Source organism: Erithacus rubecula (genome assembly GCF_903797595.1).
Source record: "Erithacus rubecula genome assembly, chromosome: 2".
NCBI classification, from domain to species: domain Eukaryota; kingdom Metazoa; phylum Chordata; class Aves; order Passeriformes; family Muscicapidae; genus Erithacus; species Erithacus rubecula.
The window spans coordinates 94,226,245-94,246,184 of NC_136685.1; the positions used below are offsets into that span (position 1 = coordinate 94,226,245).

The 19,940-nt window shown below is 44.2% G+C and overlaps 1 protein-coding gene across 7 annotated transcripts in view; it reads left to right on the forward strand.

The window, feature by feature from the left end:
* LOC306798508 (calpain-13-like) overlaps nt 1-19,940 on the forward strand; it is a 60,407-nt gene continuing 40,467 nt past the window's right edge. For all 7 annotated transcript variants that reach the window (XR_013773370.1, XM_079298614.1, XM_079298619.1 and 4 more), the window contains exons 1-3: nt 1-244; nt 16,774-16,890; nt 17,836-18,083. Coding sequence is in view for 6 of the 7 variants with exons in the window: in XM_079298614.1 (XP_079154740.1) it covers nt 235-244; nt 16,774-16,890; nt 17,836-18,083 (375 nt within the window). In the remaining variant the exon portion in view is untranslated. The remainder of the gene's footprint in view (nt 245-16,773; nt 16,891-17,835; nt 18,084-19,940) is intronic.

Sequence of the window (19,940 nt, forward strand, 5' to 3'; positions counted from 1 at the left end):
GTGGGGAGGGCTCTGTGCAGAGCCACTTGTGGGTTTGTAAGACCCCAGGGTCTTATCCTGTCAGGATAAACCAGGTGGAACCATCTCTCAGGCAGGCATGAGACCCTGTGTTTTCATCCTACAGCAGGGCTGTAGGCTCAAATGAGATAATGTCAGAGGGGGGCAGTGCACCAGGTTATTTGTTAATCCTACAGCTGTAACACCTGGAAAAGCTGCCAGGGCTGGGGTACACTCATGATATCAAGTGAGTACCAAAGTCTGTGTTTCTGTTGTGCTGAGAGGAAAGGGCTTGTTTCCCAGAAGTAATCACTCTTCCAATAACCTGGCCAGCCCTGGAGAGATTACACAAATTGCAGCTGCATTTTCTTATTCAGAAGCAGGATTAGCTCTTTAAGGAGAGTCATATTTGGTGCTGTGCTTGTTGGGCTCAGGAGGCTCCTGAACTGTGCCTCTCAGGTCTCCCATTCAGCGTGGAGCTGTCTGCTGACAGCACCATCAGCCATCAGTACTGCACAATATCCATCAAGAAACCAGCAGCAGGAGGTTCTTATCCAGGAGAAGTGTTCTTCTGCCTTAAGACATTCTGCCTTAAACAAGGATCAGCCATCCTGCCAAATGCATAACAATCACTTTACCTGAACACTTATTTTGCATCATACAGAGAGAAAAATAACTTCTTGAATTGGTTTTAATTCTTAGTGAAAAAATAATTTCTTAAATTGCTTGAACTTACTTATTCTGTTACTTTACTTTTTTTTTTTTTTTTTTTGTGTGTGTGTGTGTGTGTATGATGAGAAAGATTTTTGTGCATGCTTCTGGAGCTTTTTTTGAGCTTTTTTTTCTTTCTTTTTTTTTTTTTTTTTTTTTTGTGTGTGTGTGTGTGTGTGTGTATGATGAGAAAGATTTTTGTGCATGCTTCTGGAGCTTTTTTTGAGCTTTTTTTTTTTTTTTTTTTTTTTTTTTTGCAATGGCCCTGCTGGGAGTACTTATGGTTGTTGCATTCATTTGAGCTTGCTTACACAGACAAAACTCACTCAAGCAAAATCAGTGCTGATCACTCTGCAAGTGGGAATGATGATGAGGTGACAGTTATATGGGCTCAGTTTCAGGGACATAAACCATCTTCATTGGCTGGAAAAGCTCAACCTTTTTGTGTTTGTTTCAAGTGCTTAGGAGGAAAGGCAGCAATTACAGATTATGGCTTTAGGTCACTTTAAGTCACCCAGTGATGAACATTTATGCCACGTATTACCAGCTTTATAAACTGCATTGTTCTGTGCCAGTGGTTACCCACTGTATAGGTAATTGTAAAACAAACTCCATATTCCAGTTGACACCCTTTCTAATTACATCTCACCTTCATTAGGCTATTAAAGTGATAAATGCTAGCAATTACATTGAACACCAGTAAAAACCCTCTGTCTTCAGTGTGCCCTGACTGGTGACTGATTTGCCCTGGAGCCTCGAGGAATTATACCAGTGGAGAGAAGCTCTGAACAAAACAACCCCCAAAAAAGGAGGAAATAAAAGCTTTTTTTTTTTTTTTTTCCTGAAAAATATTTTCCATTTTTTTCCTGGGGCGTTTTTTGCTTCAGTGCCTGCAGCACCTCGTCCCAATCTGATGTAGGGAAGGAGTGGGGGGGACCTGTTGCATTTTGGCCATAGAAGCGGTGGAAAGGATAATGCAACATGGTTCCTCATGCAATGGAGAAGCAAAAGAGAGAGCTTTATTTACAGAAACACTACACTTATATAGGGTAGTTCATGCAAAACAGAATAGAAAAGGCTCATTGGTCCAAGAAGGCAACACCTCTTTGAAAACATGCTTTCTGCAAAACATCACGAGACACTCACGTGGCTCTCACACACCCTGCAGGTGCATAATCATTGTTATCATTCCTTGTCCTTGAGCAGCCTGAGGAACCCAAGGCCTCAAGGCTGCTTTTTTCCTGGCTCTCAGCAGTATCCAAGGACAGACACCCAAATGGAAGCCTTTCTGGGTGGTCAGGAAGTGGAACAGAGGGTTTAGGATCACCCTGCAGGTCTGCCTGGTTTCCATCTCATAGCAAATTTAATTTTAAATCCTCACAATGCTTTGTTACAGCTATGCATGCATTTCAGTGGGGACAACAGCCAACCACTGCAGGAGCAGATGTTTCTTTTCCTGAAGGGAATGGACCACAGGAATGGAGTGACAGAGATTTGTATTTATTTTTTAATAAATATGATAATTTCTTCAGACTTCTTCCTGAGGGTTCCTGCAGGGCAACTGCTATTATTGCCAAGAGCATACCCTGAACTGGACACAACTCCTCAGGGATGGTTTCTTGGGGGCCAAACAACTGGGACTTCCTAAGAGTAATAGATTTGCCAGAGAAGGACAAGCAAAGTCACCTCCTGTTATCACTGCTGGTCTTCACATGGACAGATTGAGGGCTTCTCAAATGCAGTCGCTGTCTGAAATTATTTGCTGAATGCAGCCATTAGTCGTTTTTGATTTATGAATTTTTCAGTCTGTGAGCACCTCAAAGTGAGGTATTTGAGATTCAAAATCCTGGCTGTGCTGATGTGTTGATTAGCTGGTCTGAATGCATTGAGGTACTTGATGTGCTCCTATTTTGTGACTAAAAATGAGTGTGACCTTAGAATGTTTTGTACTACTAAAAATAATAAGCCATTACAATCCTTAAGAGTTGGCCTATGCCTTAAGAATATAATCCAGATCTGGGAAGGATCAGCTCTTGGCTGCTTATTGACAAATGATATCAGTGAACTTTTCCCCAGCTTCTTCTGACAGGATGGCTTTTTGATCTGTACAGTCCCTTGCCACATCTGAGTATCTTGCAGAAAAACCCTGAGCAAAGCTATCAGCACCTGTTTTATTGTTTCTCCCATTATACCAGAAAAAGACACAGGTGAAAGGTGATGATTTGTTTTGGCATGATTGCCTTCTCTAATAAGGACTGTTCCTAGGGAAGCTTTCTGCATTTCATTAGCTACAGGCTGGTCATTGCATTGGGCTGTTGTGAAAATTTTATTTTTACCCAAATGATAGAAACTCCATGTATTTTTAGTGACTCATGCTGCACAATGTGAAATCTGTTTTCTGTGACTATTTTTTTGTGACTGCAATATTTTCTTAGACTACTATTTTGAATATATTATTGCCAGTATAATTAGGAAGAGAGAGAAGAATCAAGGGTTCAAGGGTGAAGTTCATACCTGGTGTAACTTTCTGTGAAACCAAAGGTGCTGGTGTGTGAGTCTGGGGCAGAGCTGCCTGTGGCCCTGCCCTCCCTGTTGCCCACAGGGGTGCTTGAGGGTATTTGTGGGTGGTTTATTCCATAAAGAATAAACAGATGCAAGTGTGAGTCAAATCTCCAACGCCTACCTCAGACAATGACAGCAGCAGGAGTCACCAGATTGTGTTTTGGTGACACCCAGCTTGTTCCATGAGGAACCCAACCCCAGGTAATAGTCAGCAGGGAGAGTCAGTGCACCTGGTCACTGCAGGTATTTACTTTTCAAGCACTTTGACACAAATTTTAATAAATGGTCTTGCACAGATGCAGGTGTGATGTTGCATCTTGTGTTAAAGCTGTCAGCATAGATGCAGATGAAAGGAAACAGGGAAATGTTCAGGCATCTGGGCTTTTCTTCAGGACTGAGAGTAACCCCAAAAGGTTTATTTACCAGATGGCAGTTTGCAGATGCCCATCCCTTCCAGCCTGGATCAGATGTCCTCTTTAGGGCAGAAAATAAGTTTGTGGTATGGGCACCTGGCCACTGGCATCTCCTGTGGTATTTAGTGGTAGGGGTGAAACCTCAGTGTTTGTGGCTTGTTCCTGATGTGGCTGTTAACCCCAGACAGGGCCAGGGTGCTGCTGCCTTGTCTCAGAAGATGTGCTCCAGGCTACACTGAAGTTTTTGGATTGTTCTGTCAAAGTCTTTGGGTTAGATCCCGGAGCCAGCAGGCACTTGGTCATGGTTTTATTCAGAAATCCCAGTCTTGTGCTAATCCCTGGTTAGAGAAACAAGATTTTTCAGATGTTTTTCTGAGATGAACTCTTGAGTTATAAATAGGAATTAATTTTGCAACTAAATGGTTTCTGATTTCGCTTTAGATTGTCCCTCTGTGAATGTTTCACCAGTAAAATTTTTGCTCTTCCTGCTCCCTGTTTATTGAGATAAGAGGGTCTAAGCTGCCTCTGAACTGACACCACAGATAGGGGCAAATAAAGGTGAACATGTGTACTTAAAAGAAGGAGGAGTTAAAAAAAAGTGACTGTATCTGCATTGGAGCTCTGAGGCCTGTGTTGCTGACCAGGTAGCACAAGTAGAACCAAGGCATAGAATTCTTCATAATACATAATTTTTATTATAGTCAATTGGCTTTTCCATAGCTCATAACCATGCTCATTAACAAAATGCCCAGAGATTTATGAAGTCTGTTAAAATAAAAAGAAAAAATTAAAGATTAACTATTGTGAAACTTCCTTGTGTTTTCACATACCCAAGAGTTAAAATACAGTAAAATGATTTTAATCACTCCTCATCCTGACACGGAATAATTGTTTGTTCTTACTGTTTGGATTACAGAGGTCTTTGCAGATCCAGTCAAAGGATCAAAGTCTTACTGTGTGAGGCACTGTACACACACAGTAAATCTGTGGCCCCAAAGAAGCTGCAGGATGGGCTATTTTTCAGTTTTTGTCTCCCAGCAATGCAGTGATGTCTTTTCCCTCTCTCTTTCTCTGACAGGCCAGTTATTTAGTGCAAAACCCATCTTTGTGATTTCCTCCAGAGATGCTGCAATGCTCTGTGTTGCCCATAGTTAATAGGACCATCCCCAGTGCTTTGGCAGGAGGATATAAAGAGAGTGGGGAAGAGGAAGGTAATTCTTTGTTCTCGGAATCCGATCCATCACAGCCCGTGGTATTTCCTGCTCAATACCATTCTCTGTCACTCACTGGGGCATGTGTTGGGTCAAACACATTACAGTTTGATTCTTCAGCTAATGGCTACTGAGGCCTGGTCTCAGTGTGCTGCAACAAGCACAGTAATTGAAATTCAGACTGCAGGAGAGAAAAGGCTTAGTCTTCATTTTAGCACATCACCCGCTCGCTTATACAGAGTTTTCTCTTGGATGCAAGGGCTTGATTCAGTATTGCCCCAAAGTCTTATCCCATATTAGTAAAAAAATATGACAGTACATACAGATCCCAGCTCTGGTTGTTTTTATGTTCAAAATGTCTCATCTTTTTGCTCTGGAGAACAAATTTTTGATGGTTCACTGTGGCAGAGTCAAAGTCCCTGATTAGCTCCTGGGAGTTGCTAGATTTGTATTGCCTTTTCCATTAGTGAGTCAGGAGAGCTGCTTCATTCAGCTCTGCTCTACTCTCACTCCCTTTTTCCATCTCCCTGTGGCTGGAGGAAATCAGAGTCTGGGAGAAGGACAAGACTTTTCTCACCAGGAAGGCTGAGGGGGGGGATGTGACTGCTGCTTGTTCAGCTCTTGCTCCATCTTAAACCCTCTCTTATATTAGTGTTGATATAGTGAGATTAGTGATTTAGTCTGGGATTTTCCAATAAGCTCACCAAATTTAAAATTAACAAGTTTTGTTGCAGAAAAAAAAAAAAAAAAAGTTTAAATTAAGAATGCACCAGGAATTGAGGTACTATCATGTTGTTTTCCAGTTTATCTTTACTCTCCTGGGTGCTTCCCAGCATGGTATTGTACCATTCTTCTCACCTTGATAGGAAGCAGTCACTTCCAAGTCTGTCTCACCTTAGGGCTGGTCTTGCTGAACCCTGTCCTTTCTGTCCCTCTTCCCTTTTAGGCATTACTTTGCATTTTATACTTTTTTATTGAATGGAATAACTTTCACAGAAGTCATTCTCTGTACATGACCTGAGACTCTGCCCTTCTTTTTACAGTCTTGTGTATTTTGGCCCTGTTTCTATCCTGTGACTCTTACCCATAACCTCCTGTGTTTGACCATTGAATTAGAGAGTTGAGTTCTTCTTTTCCTTCTCCCCCAAGAAGAAGGAAGCATTTAGAAATGCAGTGCAGTTTGGCTGGACAAGTTAAAGGCAGTGTCTGATGTGCTTCCTTAATACGTTGTAGAATACAGATAATCAGTGAAGAACCATTCACTAGGGACCATGAGCTGTTCTCTGCACTGGCATCTCACTCTCCATGCACGGCTCTGAGCCCTAGATGAGTGCCTTATCTAGCTATTTAAGGTATTTAATTAACACCTCAGAGCAAGTACCAATCCTCATTTTCCCATGTACTGATAGAGCAGAGCAAAGAGAGCAGCCCTGTTATCAAAGCACACCGTGCAGCCCTGAGAGGAGCCTTTCATCCTGACAAAGAGCTCAGGGCTGGAGCTGCTGCCAGCACAGTGTGTGTGATGAGAGGTGTTCCCAAGACACAGGGTCAGCCTGGGAAAGGCTGTGGCAGCTGGAACAGGAGAGCAAAGCACACAAACCCTTTCCTTTCAAGGGAGATGCTGGTCTGTCAGTCCATGCAGCTCACACCTGGCCCCCACAGCTCTTGGGAAGCAGAATTTAGGGAGAGCAACTTTCTCCATCAGGGATTTGTACATTTGAACCCAACCTGAGTCCTGATGCTGTGATGCTCAGGATGACTGCACCACTCAGCTCTGTGCTCAGATTTTCCACTTGTCCTGTACAGCTTCACCACTTGATCTTTGCTTCTCCTTCAGCTCACATGGGATTCAGTCTTTCACCACCTAGAGCACCCACCAGAGCCATACTGCAAAGGAAAAATACTCTCTCACCCAAGTCTGTGCAGTTATTAAAAGTTCATCCTGGTAAATCCCTGAACTCTTTCTATACAAGATCTTCTTGTTGCTTTTTTTCCTTCCTTTCTTGACAGCACACCTCAGCAGCAAAACTGTCTCAATTACTGGAGGAGACCCCTTCTGTCTGGAGCTTTTCTCCATGGATTTGTCACCCTTCCTATGCCTTTCAAATCCAAGGTCATATTCTCCTTTGGTTTTGGACTGAATAGATATAGTCTCCAGACTAAGCTGGACAGCCTTTTTTATGGGCAGGGCTTTACTTGTGTCAGTCAGATGGGCAAGCTCATATGCATCTGACTACAAAGTCATCAGCATGAGAAAACTCAGGCTGGTGATGCTTTAGATTCTATGAGGTTTTTTACTCTCCAACCCTGATGTTGGTAAGTGCTGATGCTGTAGAAAAGCTGTGATGTGACTCTTCTCTTGGCCAAAATAATTCTTAGAGAGACCAAATGAGTTTAGCCCCACTCTGGGACTCTTGGTTTGTACCTACTCTGATGAGTGGGTACAAAGAGTGCACTGCTTTTTTTCAGAGGAGAAGTACCTGATGTAGGTACCCTGCATATTCCAGGGAAATGCAGCATGATCCTGGGGCTGCAAGGAGAGCTGCCTGCTGTCCTGCTCAGAGGCAGAAAAGATCTGTACCACTCTTACCTAACAACAGAACTAAGGTGAGTACAATTTTTTTTCTGACATTACCATCAGGTCTGTAGGTATCTCACACCTTCTTTCAAGACAGCCTTTCTTTCTAAACTGCCTAGATACCTTGCAGGTGTGCATGCTTGGGTGCTCCTGCTTTAGAAGAGGTCACCTCTGTTGGATCAAGGGACGATGAAGCTGGAGTCATCAAAAGCATATGATTTCTGGTTTTTCCAATATTTCAAATTTGCAGGAATTTGGTGATGGAGTTGTTAGTCTGAGAGATTAATTCAATTTCTCCTTCTATGCCATTATTTGTGTTTTGTTTAACCACTATGCTCAAACAAGGGCCAGCATGTCAGTGTGTTACAGCACAGTTACTGTATGGGGGAGAAGCTCCACCAGCACTTCTTAAGGACAAGGACAGGATGTCACACCTGTGACCTCCATCCAGGTCATGGCCTTAATTCCCCTGTGACAGTATTAGGGTTTGCCATAATTTAGCTTCAGAACACTCTGCTCTGATTTGGATATTAACCCCATTTTCAGGTTTTGCATACATGCTGAAAGACATGGAGTCCCAGAGTAGCTGGGATCAATTCCTTTAATTCCTCCAGGTGTTGGATGTCTTGTGAGGGTGAGGAGGAGAGGTGGAATGGCAGCAGGGCACCCTAGTTGGCAGCTTACAAATGGCAAATTGTCAAGGAAGAGGAAGCTGTGCTGCACAGTGCCTGTCAGGAGTCAGCAGAGACTGAGGCAAGGGCTGGGAACCTCAAATGCTTTTAGTGAGCTGTCAGAACGAGCTGCAGGCCAAGGATTCTCCTTTAGAGGATGGCAGGAATGTTTCTGGAAAACAAACAAATGTGAGACCGTCCCAATCTGTTCACACCAAGACAAAAACAAAACAAAAAAGCGAGAAATAAATGTTCTCATACCCACAGGGCTTGAGCAAGGCTGGAGGCAGAAATGCCAAATAAGGGCTAATATGCTGATGGAAACAAGAGCTTCATTTGGATGGAGCTTCCACCAAGAGCTGTCTCTGGGACCCAAAAGCTGCTTATGAGGAGATAGATGAGGGCCAGCAAGGGGAAAGGAATAACAGTGTTTCTTGCCTTTCCAAACAGGTGCTAGCAAGGTTTGGTAAAGCAAAGCAGCAGTGCTATCACCAGATGGGAGTCCCTGTCATGTGCAAGGACAATGTCATGGCTCTGCTTAAAAATTGTTTTGATGTTAGTCCTGGTGATAGGATGGGCTTATTCTCAAGGAGAGTTTCACTGCTGGCTGCTGAGGGGCCAAACTTTTGTAGAGGTTTTGTTGAGATTCAGTATTGAAAGTGTTGTCATATTCTGTTCCTCATTCAAATGAGAAACAAAGTCCAAAATTTCCTGGGAAATCACATTCTTAAAAATAATGTCAGACAGAATGCAGAGAGTTATTGCTATAACACTTGAAATCTTTTTTACAGTGCAGTGTTAAACCTTCTGGATAATGCAGAGATGAGCCTGAAGTGATGGGGTTTTCATAAGCAAAAGTTGCAACTATTGCAAAAACAGAATGGAGCCCGATGGCATTATTGAAATGTTTGTGTCTTTCTCATGGTGAAAATTCATTGTTAGTGTCTTTCATGTTTGACAGAATTGCATTTTTCTGAAGGAAAAATATTCCACTAGGAAATTCTAGTGCTAATATGGGTGTCAGTAGCAGGCTGCCTTTTTTTTATTATTTTTATTTTTATTCTCAAAGAATTCCCACAGTGGTTCTGAAGTCGGTGGATATTTCTTCTAAAAATAGGACTCTGGAGAGAGATATTTTCCAAACCAAATCCCCCCCTCCCCCAAGTGGCAGTGGGATCTAGCTCTGTGGATTCATTATGTACTATTAAGCAGCTGCCACATTTCACTCCAGCAACACTTGTACTTCATTTATGAGCAAAATGATGCATATGTGAATATGGCAAAAGTGCTGCAGCTCGTGGTGAATTTGCACTGAGGAGCAGCTTGTGGGTGAGGATTGGGTAAAAACAGATGCTGAAGTAGGACTTTGTTACTTGCCTGATAGTTTTTACAGTCATAAAAGTTTATGTTTTAAAAGGGCAAGTCCTGCCAGAAATAGAAGTGCATAAACACAGAGCAAAGGAGCTTGTTTATGATTAATATTAATCATAGCTTCCCTGCATCTTGTGTAAGAGAAGCAAATAAATGGTAACACTTGACCCATATACAAAATTATGAATGAGGAAATTAAATGGATTGATAATATTCTTACATTAATTCCATAGTGCAAAAACAGTGGGATGCCCAATCACTGCAGCAAATGTGACAATGATTGAAGGATGATTCCTCTTTTACACAAAACCTATTTGTGTTCACTACCCTGGAAAATTTCCTAGCCTGTTTCTTTTATTTACCATGGTGTAAATTAGGAGCCTTTCTGCTAAAAAGAGTGTGATCTTCACAGGGGTAAGAGCAGCAGAAGAAAGAAATTAAGACATATGCCTGAAATGCTGCAAAAAAATAACAGTCTTAATGCTTCAGTGCAGAAGCTGTGTGGGTGGAGTGAGGAGAGTTCCCTTCCTTGAGGCCAAGGCTCCACTAGTACTTGGGCAAAGTGATGCAGCTGCTCCCCAGACAGCCCTGGAAGGTGATGCAGAGCTGGCTGCTGGCCACTGTGCTGGTCCTTACTGGGTTAAACCTCACCTTCTTTACAGTGGGGCTCTAGTTTGGGTTTGTGCTGAAACCAGTGTTGATAACAGAGATGTTTTTGTTATTTTCAGCAGTGCTTGCACACAGCCAAGGCCCTTCCTGCTCCTCAGGCAGCAGAGGGGCTGGGGGTGCACAAGGAGCTGAGAGGGACAGAGCCAGGACAGCTGACCCCACTGACCAAAGGGACACTGCACAGCACAGGGCATCATGTTCAGCATGTAAAGCTGGGAAAGAAGGAGATATTTGGAGTTACTGATTTCCCAGTAATGCTATGTGTGATGGAGCCTCTCTTCCCAGGAGATGGCTGAACACCTGCCTGCCCCTGGGCAACAGGGAACTAATTCCTTGTTTTGCCTTCCTTGTGCACATGGCTTTTGCTCTGCCTTTTGGGGTGTCTTGTCCTTAACCCATGAGTTTTTAATTTTACTCTTCCAGTTACCTTCCTGATGTGGTGGTGGGGGAGTGAGCTGACAGCTGCAGTTAGACCAGGACATGCATCCAGAGCAACAGCCTACCCTCAGGAAAGCCAGGCAAAGAGGAGATATATGTATTTAGTTTAAAATCTATTTTAAAAGAGCCCCTGTGTTGTGCAATCTTTTTGGTGTATTTTTATCCCAGGGTAGAGAAGAATAAAGATTCACTAAATTCCAAAAATCTGTGCTACCAGCTGAGACCTCACAAGCTGTGTTGGCTTCACAGAAAACTTGGGTTCAACAGCACTTGTTGGGTTTTGCTCTCTGGTGCCAGCACCCAGTGAAAGAGGAAGCTGCTGGTCCTAAGTTAAGGGCCCCTCCTTTATTTGGGCTTTACCAGCAGAAGCAGTTTTAATTTTTCAGTGATCCTCCAGCATATTTTTTTCACTAGTAGATTAAACTGCACACCTACCCTTAGATGGATTCACATCCCTGCTCTGCAAAAGCAGACTTTAAGGCAGGGGAATTGTTGGCATTTGCCACAATCTCACAGGATACCACTGGAAGAAAACACCCCTGCTGTTCCAGTGCACAGCTCTGTGCTTTTTGCTCAAATCCTTCTGGGTTTTTTAGAGGGTTTTGTTGTTGCTTTTTTTTTTTTTTTTTTTTTTTTTTTTTTTTTCTTGCAGGTTTCCACAGACACTTAGCATAGCAAATAATCCCAAGGCTCATTACTGCACATAAATCCCTCAGCCTTCTGGGTTTCCTTCTCTGGAGCTACTGTGGAAATGGACACATCAATACAGCCTTCTGCAGAAAAGCTGACAATCTCAAAATGGGCTCATGCTGCAATAACCAAAACCTCCTGCCAGGTTGGTGATGGGGATTTCTAATCAACTTTGCAATGAATATTCCTTAAATCATGTTAATCCACCATTTAAGCAGAGATATCAGTTCCAGACAATGAATCCCTATACCTGCAGGGGGATATACCTGCAGTTTCCCCAGAGAGGAGGCGATTAGCAGCACGAGTGCTGTCAGAGCAGCCAGCAGCTATGGCATTTATCACCTCACAGCTCCTTTGCTGCAATGAAGGAGATCTTTGCTCCCTGCTTCTGGTGCAATCAGCTTTTATTTATGTAGTGGTAATAGAAAACAGCTCTTAAAGGAAAACTGACCTGGTTTGCCCTCTGAGGCAGATTTTGCTCTAATTTACGTGGATGCATTTCCTATTAGAATTTGCTGGGATCTCATGAGGAAGTGAAAGCCCTTGAACACAAGCAGGCAATGCAGTACCCAGCTTTCAGACCCACAGAACTATAGTAAACACTGTATGATGATGAAGATAAACTGTCTTTTCACGAGCACTTTTATGTTCTCATCTCCCATAGCTCCTAGGAACCAGCTGCTGTGTGAACTGTTAACACCCCAGCCCAAAGAGGCTGCAGACCAAACAGAAAGTCTTGTTCTGGGGAAATTCCTGAGCTCAGGTGATTGCAGGATTACTTTGGATAAGTAAAGAACTGTAGATTGATAAGTTTTTCTGTTAATCCTTAAGGTAAACTTCATGAACATTCACTGCAGGGTAACTTTTCTTTCCACCAACAAGCTGTGGTAACTTGAAAATGAGAGGGTAATTCCTTGGGTCTTTGTGTCCCACTCCAACTCAAAGCAGGCTGACTTCTGAGTTAGGTGGTGGTGCTGCTTATGTCCTTGTCCACCTGAATATCTCCAAGGGTGGAGATGCTCCAGGCTCTCTGGTCACCTGTGCCTGGCTGAGCCACTCTGAAGACTTTTTTTGTCTCCAGCCATGTGTAATTTTCCTCTCTGCTCCTTGTGCCTGTTGCCTCTGCCCATCTGCTGTGCACCTTCAAGAACAGCCTGTCTCCACCTGCTCTGGAACTTTTTGGATAGTGGGAGAGGGCAATTAGGTGTTCCTCCTGGCTGAGCAGACAAACTCTTTCTCTCTTCTCTCACATTGTGTGTTCCCCCTGACCATCCTGGTGGGTTTCTGCTGACCTTGCTGCACTTCCAGTGCCCCAACTACACTGGGCAGCCCCAAACTGGGCATAGCACTGCAGATATTATCTCAAAAGTACTCTGCAAAGGGAAAGGCTCCCCTGCATTGACCCACTGTGCTGCAACTTGTGCAGCCCAGTGTGCTGGTGGTTTTCTTTATTGCAAGGTTTCATCCTTGTCTCTTGTTTGGGTGGCTGTACATCAGGATTTTTGCTCAAAGATATGTTTGCAGGCTGTAGGAGTACACTTAGGATTGCTGCCAGGGAATGTGTCCCTGAGAATGTGCTGCCCACGTTCCCTTGAATTTTGGGCCTCTTTAGACTATCTCAGTTTGGTCTTCCAGAAATAAATGTTTCCATATTTTTGCTAGGTACTCTTTAATTATTTGTCTTTGGGCTTTGGGATAATGGAGGCCAGTCCCCTCCTAAATAAAAGGATATTTCCTCAGGCAGTCCTGGAGGAAATGAGCTGCCCAAGTGAACTGATGTGGAATTTTAGTAAGAGCCCAGCATAAATGTTAACAGGCATTGGCCTAAAAATATCTGCTGCTTTTACTGCTGCACAAAGAATGACATGCACCTCTGATAACTTGTCTTGTGCTGAGTCCTGCCAGGCTGTGCCTGGATCCAGAATGATTACTGCATTTCCTGGTGCTTTGAGGAGGAGGCAACCAGATGAGGGGTGCAAATAAACCGGTTTTCCTCTAAGAATAACTGCATCTGAAGCCACAGTTGGCCACAGGATGCTGTCCACAACGTGGGTTGATGCACAATTCATTGTGCATGGCTGGCAGGAGTGTGTGTGTGCATATCTATACACATGTGTATCTTCATGGTGTGGTATCTGTATGAAACCATTACACCTCAGCCAGATTGGCTGTTGAACTTCAGCTTGGCTACGTTTGCTCAAGGCGTGGCAAAGCTTCCCTATATAGCAGAGCAGGGACAGTGCCAGCCCTCCTGTCTCTCTTGGGGTTGGCTGGAGTCACGCCCGAGGCACTGCAGGTAACAAACATCCCTTTGCTCTTTTATTTAGCACAGGATGAAGCAGGTGAAATGCAAGTAACAGGGCTGGAAAAGCACCACAGACACATTGAGAGGGATTTGCCTTGGAGGGACAGAATAAATTAGAGTCCCTGTCCTTAATGTTACCTGGAGGGAAAGAAAAGAAGGATTTGCCATCCTAGAAAGAGCCTCCTTTGTAAAAACAGTAAGTTGTCAGAAGTAATTGGATCAAGTGGGAGTAGAGATTCTAGGATGAGGGGGATGCTATAGTTACTGTAGGCTGCTGTTAAATGAGGTAGAAAAAAGGTATCAGGAACTGTCCTATGCTGTGCATGCAAAACAAGACGAAAATTGACTTAATAAATAGCCAGAAGGGAGTACTTCACAAGCTGTTTGGAGCAGAAGGTCGTGCAAGATGCCACTGGGAAAGTAATCTCCTGGAGGGTTGCCAGAGTGCCTGGCTTTGGCTTTGATTTTCTGTGGTACATGGTGTGTCCAAGGAGCTGCTGTCCATCTGGGGTTCAGGACACCCACGTTCTGATCCCTGCACTGCCTCCTCAGCTTGCTGTCTCTGCAGGAGGCTGCTGATTATCTCATTTGTTTTTTCCTCTGAGTGCTAGGAAAGATAATAAACTCACACTTTCCTTCATTATAAGATAATTCTGGAGCTGAGCCCCTGAAGTTTTTACAATGCTTCAAGTATGTCAGTGACAGGATCTTAGAGGAAAAAGTGCTGGGCATTACTGTAGCATATATTGAGTGTTATAGGAAGATGAAATGTAGCTTGATAGTTTGGAGTGTTTGAGAGGAAACAGGGGAAGAAGGGCTGCTGGCATTTTGGCTTTTTTGGTACTCTTCATTGTGTTTGAGAAAATTAGTTGTTCTTTCTAAAGTACAGAAACTGAACTAAGCCAACGTACAATGGAAATGTTTTGAGAAAATCAGTGGAGAGGAGAAAGTTCCACTGTGAAGTACACATGGTTTCTAATTGTCTATTTCTACTTTCTACTCTGTGAAAAATACCAAATGGGAGGTGTAATTAGCTGTCAGCAGCATTTGCCACCAGTGAGTACCTGATTTTAGTCATGGCTTGACCTCTTTCCTGAATGAGAGCTGGAGGGAGACAGGACACACCTTCACTGCTGCCTGTTAAGATGTTCAGTGTAGGGAATGGTGGCTGTTTGGGGTTCCCCCATGGATTTCTGCAGAAGCCACCAACCTTTTTGCCCTGCTATGCTTGGAGACTCCTCTTTCCTTCCCACCCCTTCCAACTGCATCACTTGATCTCTCTTTATCCTTCTGTCTGTAGCTTTTCCTCTGCTTACCTTCTGTTCCTCATTCTTGGCTGTTTGTCCCTTTCTCAGGGACAGACAACACGGATGTCCCCCTGCTGAGAAGGAAGAGGAACCCTAAAAGAGCAGTGGGTGCAAAGATGTGTGTGATTCCCTTCTCTGTTTCAAATAAGTAAGTGTGTAGAAGGAGATCCTAGGACTAAGTAAATGTTTGTTTACCCCCTCCTGAATGTTTACCTCCTTCCAAAAAATAATTTCTTTCCTTAGTTGAGTGGCAGTCTCTTTTCTTTTCTTTAGAGTTTGACAATGAGTCTGAACCAGCTTTTGTGAGTGTTTAAAGTCCCTCCCTCTCTCCTTGCATCTCGTGGCAGGGAGCAGTCCAAGGGCAGCATCTCTGATATCCATTCCATTATAACTCTGTCCTTTGAAAGCCTTTCTGGCTCTCGAGGTCAGTGACAGTAAGAAGCTCCCCAGCCAAACAGGCAATATTCAGCTTGAACAGCTTTTGTGATCTTTGCTGTTGCTGATGCACCCATGGGAGAGCTGTGGCCAGGATTCAGGATGCTGCTATCTCCAAGAGGTGGCCATCAGAGCATGCTGGAGCAGCCAGGACACTGCTAGCCAGGTCCTGACCCATGGACTGCCTGCAGAGGGGCATAGGTGGAGAACTCATGTGTCTGGTGATGAAGATATTCCTGCAAGGGAATCATAGTTAAGTGTGTTATTTTCCTCAGTCTGGTTGCTAATTTAATCCTGATACGTTAAACAACGTAATTAAACACACACACACACATGCTAAAAACTCTTGTTCTCTGTCAGAAGAGAGGGAGCGTGTGTCAGACCCAGCCTTCAAGCTCTGTTAATTTTAATTTGAGTTTTGGAATTAGTAATCAGTTTTGCTGGAACACTGTTTCAAGAAATAGATCTTAGCATGCACGGAGTCTGGGCACAGTTTCAAATGAGTATTTGTTAAGAAGCCATTCCCTTGTCGTGTTATGGTACATTACATGAGATTTATTTCCATTGTATTAAAAAATGCAAACCCAAGGGGAATGCTCTCTCCTCTTGTTGGCCAAGGGTGGTTTTGGGGTTTTTTTTTTGTGGGGATTTTAATTACAACAATGAGTTGCAAACCCACTTATTTGTTTGGACTGCTGTTACCATGCCAGGAGGCTAAGTGACTTGAAGCACCAAGAAAAGTGATGAGACTAAGTAAAAAGGGAGTGGGGGTTGTATCACACCTTCATTGTGGCTGAGCTGTGTTTCTGACATGTGGGAAGAATTCATAATACAAACCTGAGGCTTTGCTCTTACTGGAGCCATCTTCTCTATTTGTGCAACACCAGGGACATCTCAGATCTACAGATAAGTTTGTTTGGAAGAAGACAGCCCTTTCATCCACAAAAAAAAAAATTAAACAAAAAAATCAAACAAGCTAACAAAACCAACCAACCAAAAGAGCTATGGCATCTGTTGCTGGAAAGTGAAACTAGGTGACTTCAGGCTAGAAATTATCACAGCCAAGTTAATTAACTGTAGGTGAGGCTTGCCCAGGGCATGTGCTGGACTTTCCAGTGCTAATTTAGGAAAAGTTACATCTTAAGTGGAAGTCAGGAGCTGGGAGCAGGAATCCCTGAATCAGGTTTATGGCATCCATAAAGCAAGATGCCAGAGGAGGATCACAGTGATTCTGCCTTTAAAAATCTGCTGATAAGGGGCTTCTCTTTTCATAAGGAAGCAGGCAAAAGGGGAAATATAGCTCAGGATAGTTAATATTTTGGTTTTGTCAGGGCAAATGGGAATGAAGGATGAAAATTATTGTGGACCCTGATTCATGCTTTTATCCAGCAACATGTAATTTTTTGTGACAATAGGAGCTGAAGGAACCAGGAGGCAAGGCAGGCTGCACAACCTTCCTGCTACTTCTCTGAACCCTGAAACCACAACAGAACCTTCCAGCTGGAGGGAGATCCTCAGGAGGTGGTGCCCAGGTGTGTCTCTCTGTACATCCATGTGGCTCTGGGGGAAACACCTCAAAACTTGTGCTCTGGTGGGACAGAACAAACTGCTTTCTTTAAACTCCAGTGCCACCAGCCCCTCCAAATATGCAGTTTTTCCTCTTTCTTGTGTCCTTCTCCCACTCCTGTCCAAAAGCCCATCCCACAGTCCAGTGTCTCCACAGAAGATGAACTAGCTCTCCTTGGAACAAAAGTAGATCTTTGATGGAAGAAATCCTGCTGTGCTTTTTGATACCTGTAGAGGGACAAAGCCCTCAACGGGAGATTTTGGCTCCTGCATCCATCCCTAGCTGTGCCAGCAGGTGTATCAGCAGGTCTGTTCAGTCCAGGGCTTCACTGCATATTTGAAATGTTCATTTTCCTAATTGCAGTGCCCCTTTCTGTTAGAGACATTAACAGAGAGAAGTTCAGCTGTGCTTCAGATTGGAATATCTACAGATGCAGCTATGGGTTATAATATATCTATATCTATATCCATAGTTTAAATAGCAGCTGGAAATCCTGTGCCCTGGGCACACTGTGCTGCCTGACCAGAGGGGCCCTTGGTCCCTGTGGGCACTGTCCCTGCTCACACTCCCCTGCATCTGCACCTCCTGCTCCATCCCTGTGCTCTCTTGTATTGCAGCTGTAGCTCAGTGCTCACACAGCAGCTCGCTAACAGCTTTGCTCCCTGTCCTCAGGGAAGACTCCAAATTGAATTTGTAGCACTGACAGCACTGGTTTAGGATAAACCGGTTGGTATTTGGTGACTGCTCTTTCCCCATGCATTTCCAGCTAATAAGGATTTTGTCACTGTGGCTGCCCTCAGTGGTGCAAGCTGCTGCTCCACAGTGTTCCTGTGGGAGGGGAGGTGTTACCCCACACACTCCTGATGCACCATTTTGGAAACTGATGGCAGTGCCTGTATTCTCCTCACAGGAAAGGGAAGGATGCTCTCCCCCAGCTCGGCCCCGATGCCAGAGCGGGGCTGGCAAACCACAGGAGCAACAGGAAGCCTCCAGAAGGTGAAGAAATTTAACAGCCAGGATTTCAGAGAGCTGAGAGCCTTGTGCCTGAGCCAAGGGCTACTCTTTGAGGACGCCACCTTCCCTGCTCACAGCAGCTCCATCGGCGCCAGGCTGCTCCCGCAGGAGGAGCTCTGGCAGATCCAATGGAAGAGGCCAACGGTGAGTTCCTCTAGGTGGGTGCTCTGGTGGCCACTGGCCAAAGCCTGCACTCTGGGCTGGGAGCTCTCTGCAAAAAGCAGACCTCAAGGGGAGCACTGGAAGCACACTGGCAAGGAGGGATCCTTGCTGTGGGATGTGATAACCTCTGAAACATTAATGATTTCATTAGGCCCGTTTTTGTAGGAAGTTTGCTTCTGTCTGTGAACCTGGCTAGAACTACTGTTCCCACTTTGATCTGCTTCTGGAGGGCTTGGTGCAAACCTGAAAAGTTGTTAAACTCTATTGAAGATCTCAGATTTCTGTAATCCAAGTGTCTGACTCAGCAATACCTATTTTAAAGTAATTGGGACAAGGCAGGAGATGAAGCACGTTGGTGTGCTGATTCCCAGTTGCAATTTAATAGGCAGTTATCGTCTGGCATATGGAAGTTTAGAATGGGAGGTGGAATCACATGCTCAGCTCTTTTATCCTAGGACCTAATTTAGGAAATCTTCCCCTGGTCCAACTGCTCTGTATAGCACTGCTGTGCACCATTTGCTGCTGGTGCAGCTCCTGGATGAGCCACGTGCTGCCCTTTTTCTGGGTTTTGCTGAGCACACTGCTGCTTCCTGGGGCCTTTGGCTTCCCTGGGCTGGGACAAACCAGCTCATCTCCCAGGAGGCAGTGCCTCAGGGTAGAGACAGTGACTGTGAGCCTGTAAAGAGACAGCACAAAACAACAGGGAAGGATTTATTTGGATGGTAGATGCATTAGGGCAGTGAGAGTGTGCTGCAGCGTGGTGGCCTTGGCACAGCAGCAGCAGAGGATGCAGCCAGCATGGATGTTGAAACTCATGGATCCCAGAAGGGAAGCAGAGTAGCCAGGACAGCTACAGAGCTGCTAAATGTGGATGCCCACGTGGAAAGGTGAGAAACAGCACATGGATTGGTAGGTGTGGAGGTGCTGGGTGCACGTAGGTGGATGTCCTCTGCGGAGATGCCATGAAGGGATCATTCTCTTCTGCAGAAGCTTCTACCACAGGCTGAATGTCTGCCTTCTCTTTAGGTAGTTTTCCATCAGAGTCTCTGGTGAGAGTGCAGCTGGTGCTGTGTTTTTACACCAGCACTCTGCTTATGGGTTCACAGCAGGTGGGAATAATCTCTCTTGAAAATTGGTTGTATTAGGAAAGTAACTAAAAATGCGAAAGAGAGGAGTTAGTTGTCTCTGTTTCCAGTCTGAGAGAGGAAAAAATAGGATAACTAAGCATTAGTTTCACAAAAGACAAACACAGATATTAGAAAGGACTCTCCAGGGGAATTTTAAAGATGAGTAAACTGGAATAAAATGTTATGATAAAGTTCTTTTAAGTACTAGCACCCCGGTGCTTTTGCAGCAGAGAAGTGTAGGACTTCAAAAGCATACAAAGTGACTTAGAAACCCAAATACCACTGATTTTTGAGGCACTGCACTGTGGGATGAACATCTATCCTAGTCTAATATCCTGAGAGTTATTTCATGTGCAAAGGGACTGATGTGCCTTGCCAAAAGCAGAATCTGCTGCTGCTAGTGCTTGAAGCTTGTCAGGTGAGGCAGGTATTGGAGAATTCTCTGCTATTTTGCTGAATCCATGAATACTAAGGTTGTGAATAAAAGGTTTGGTGCAATTGGCTTCAAAAATTTGCATCTGTCCTCTCCATCCTAGCACTGCCCTTCTGAAGAATTTTTTTATGGCAGCCAACAATTTTCCAGAGTGTTTCTTCAGGAAGGAGCAGGATCAAAATCCTTGGCTTTGCCAGAGCTCTCCTTCACAAAATTAAACCATATGCTCATGACCCAGGGTTTATGATGTGAACATAGAAAAGCCTTTTGTTCTTTTAT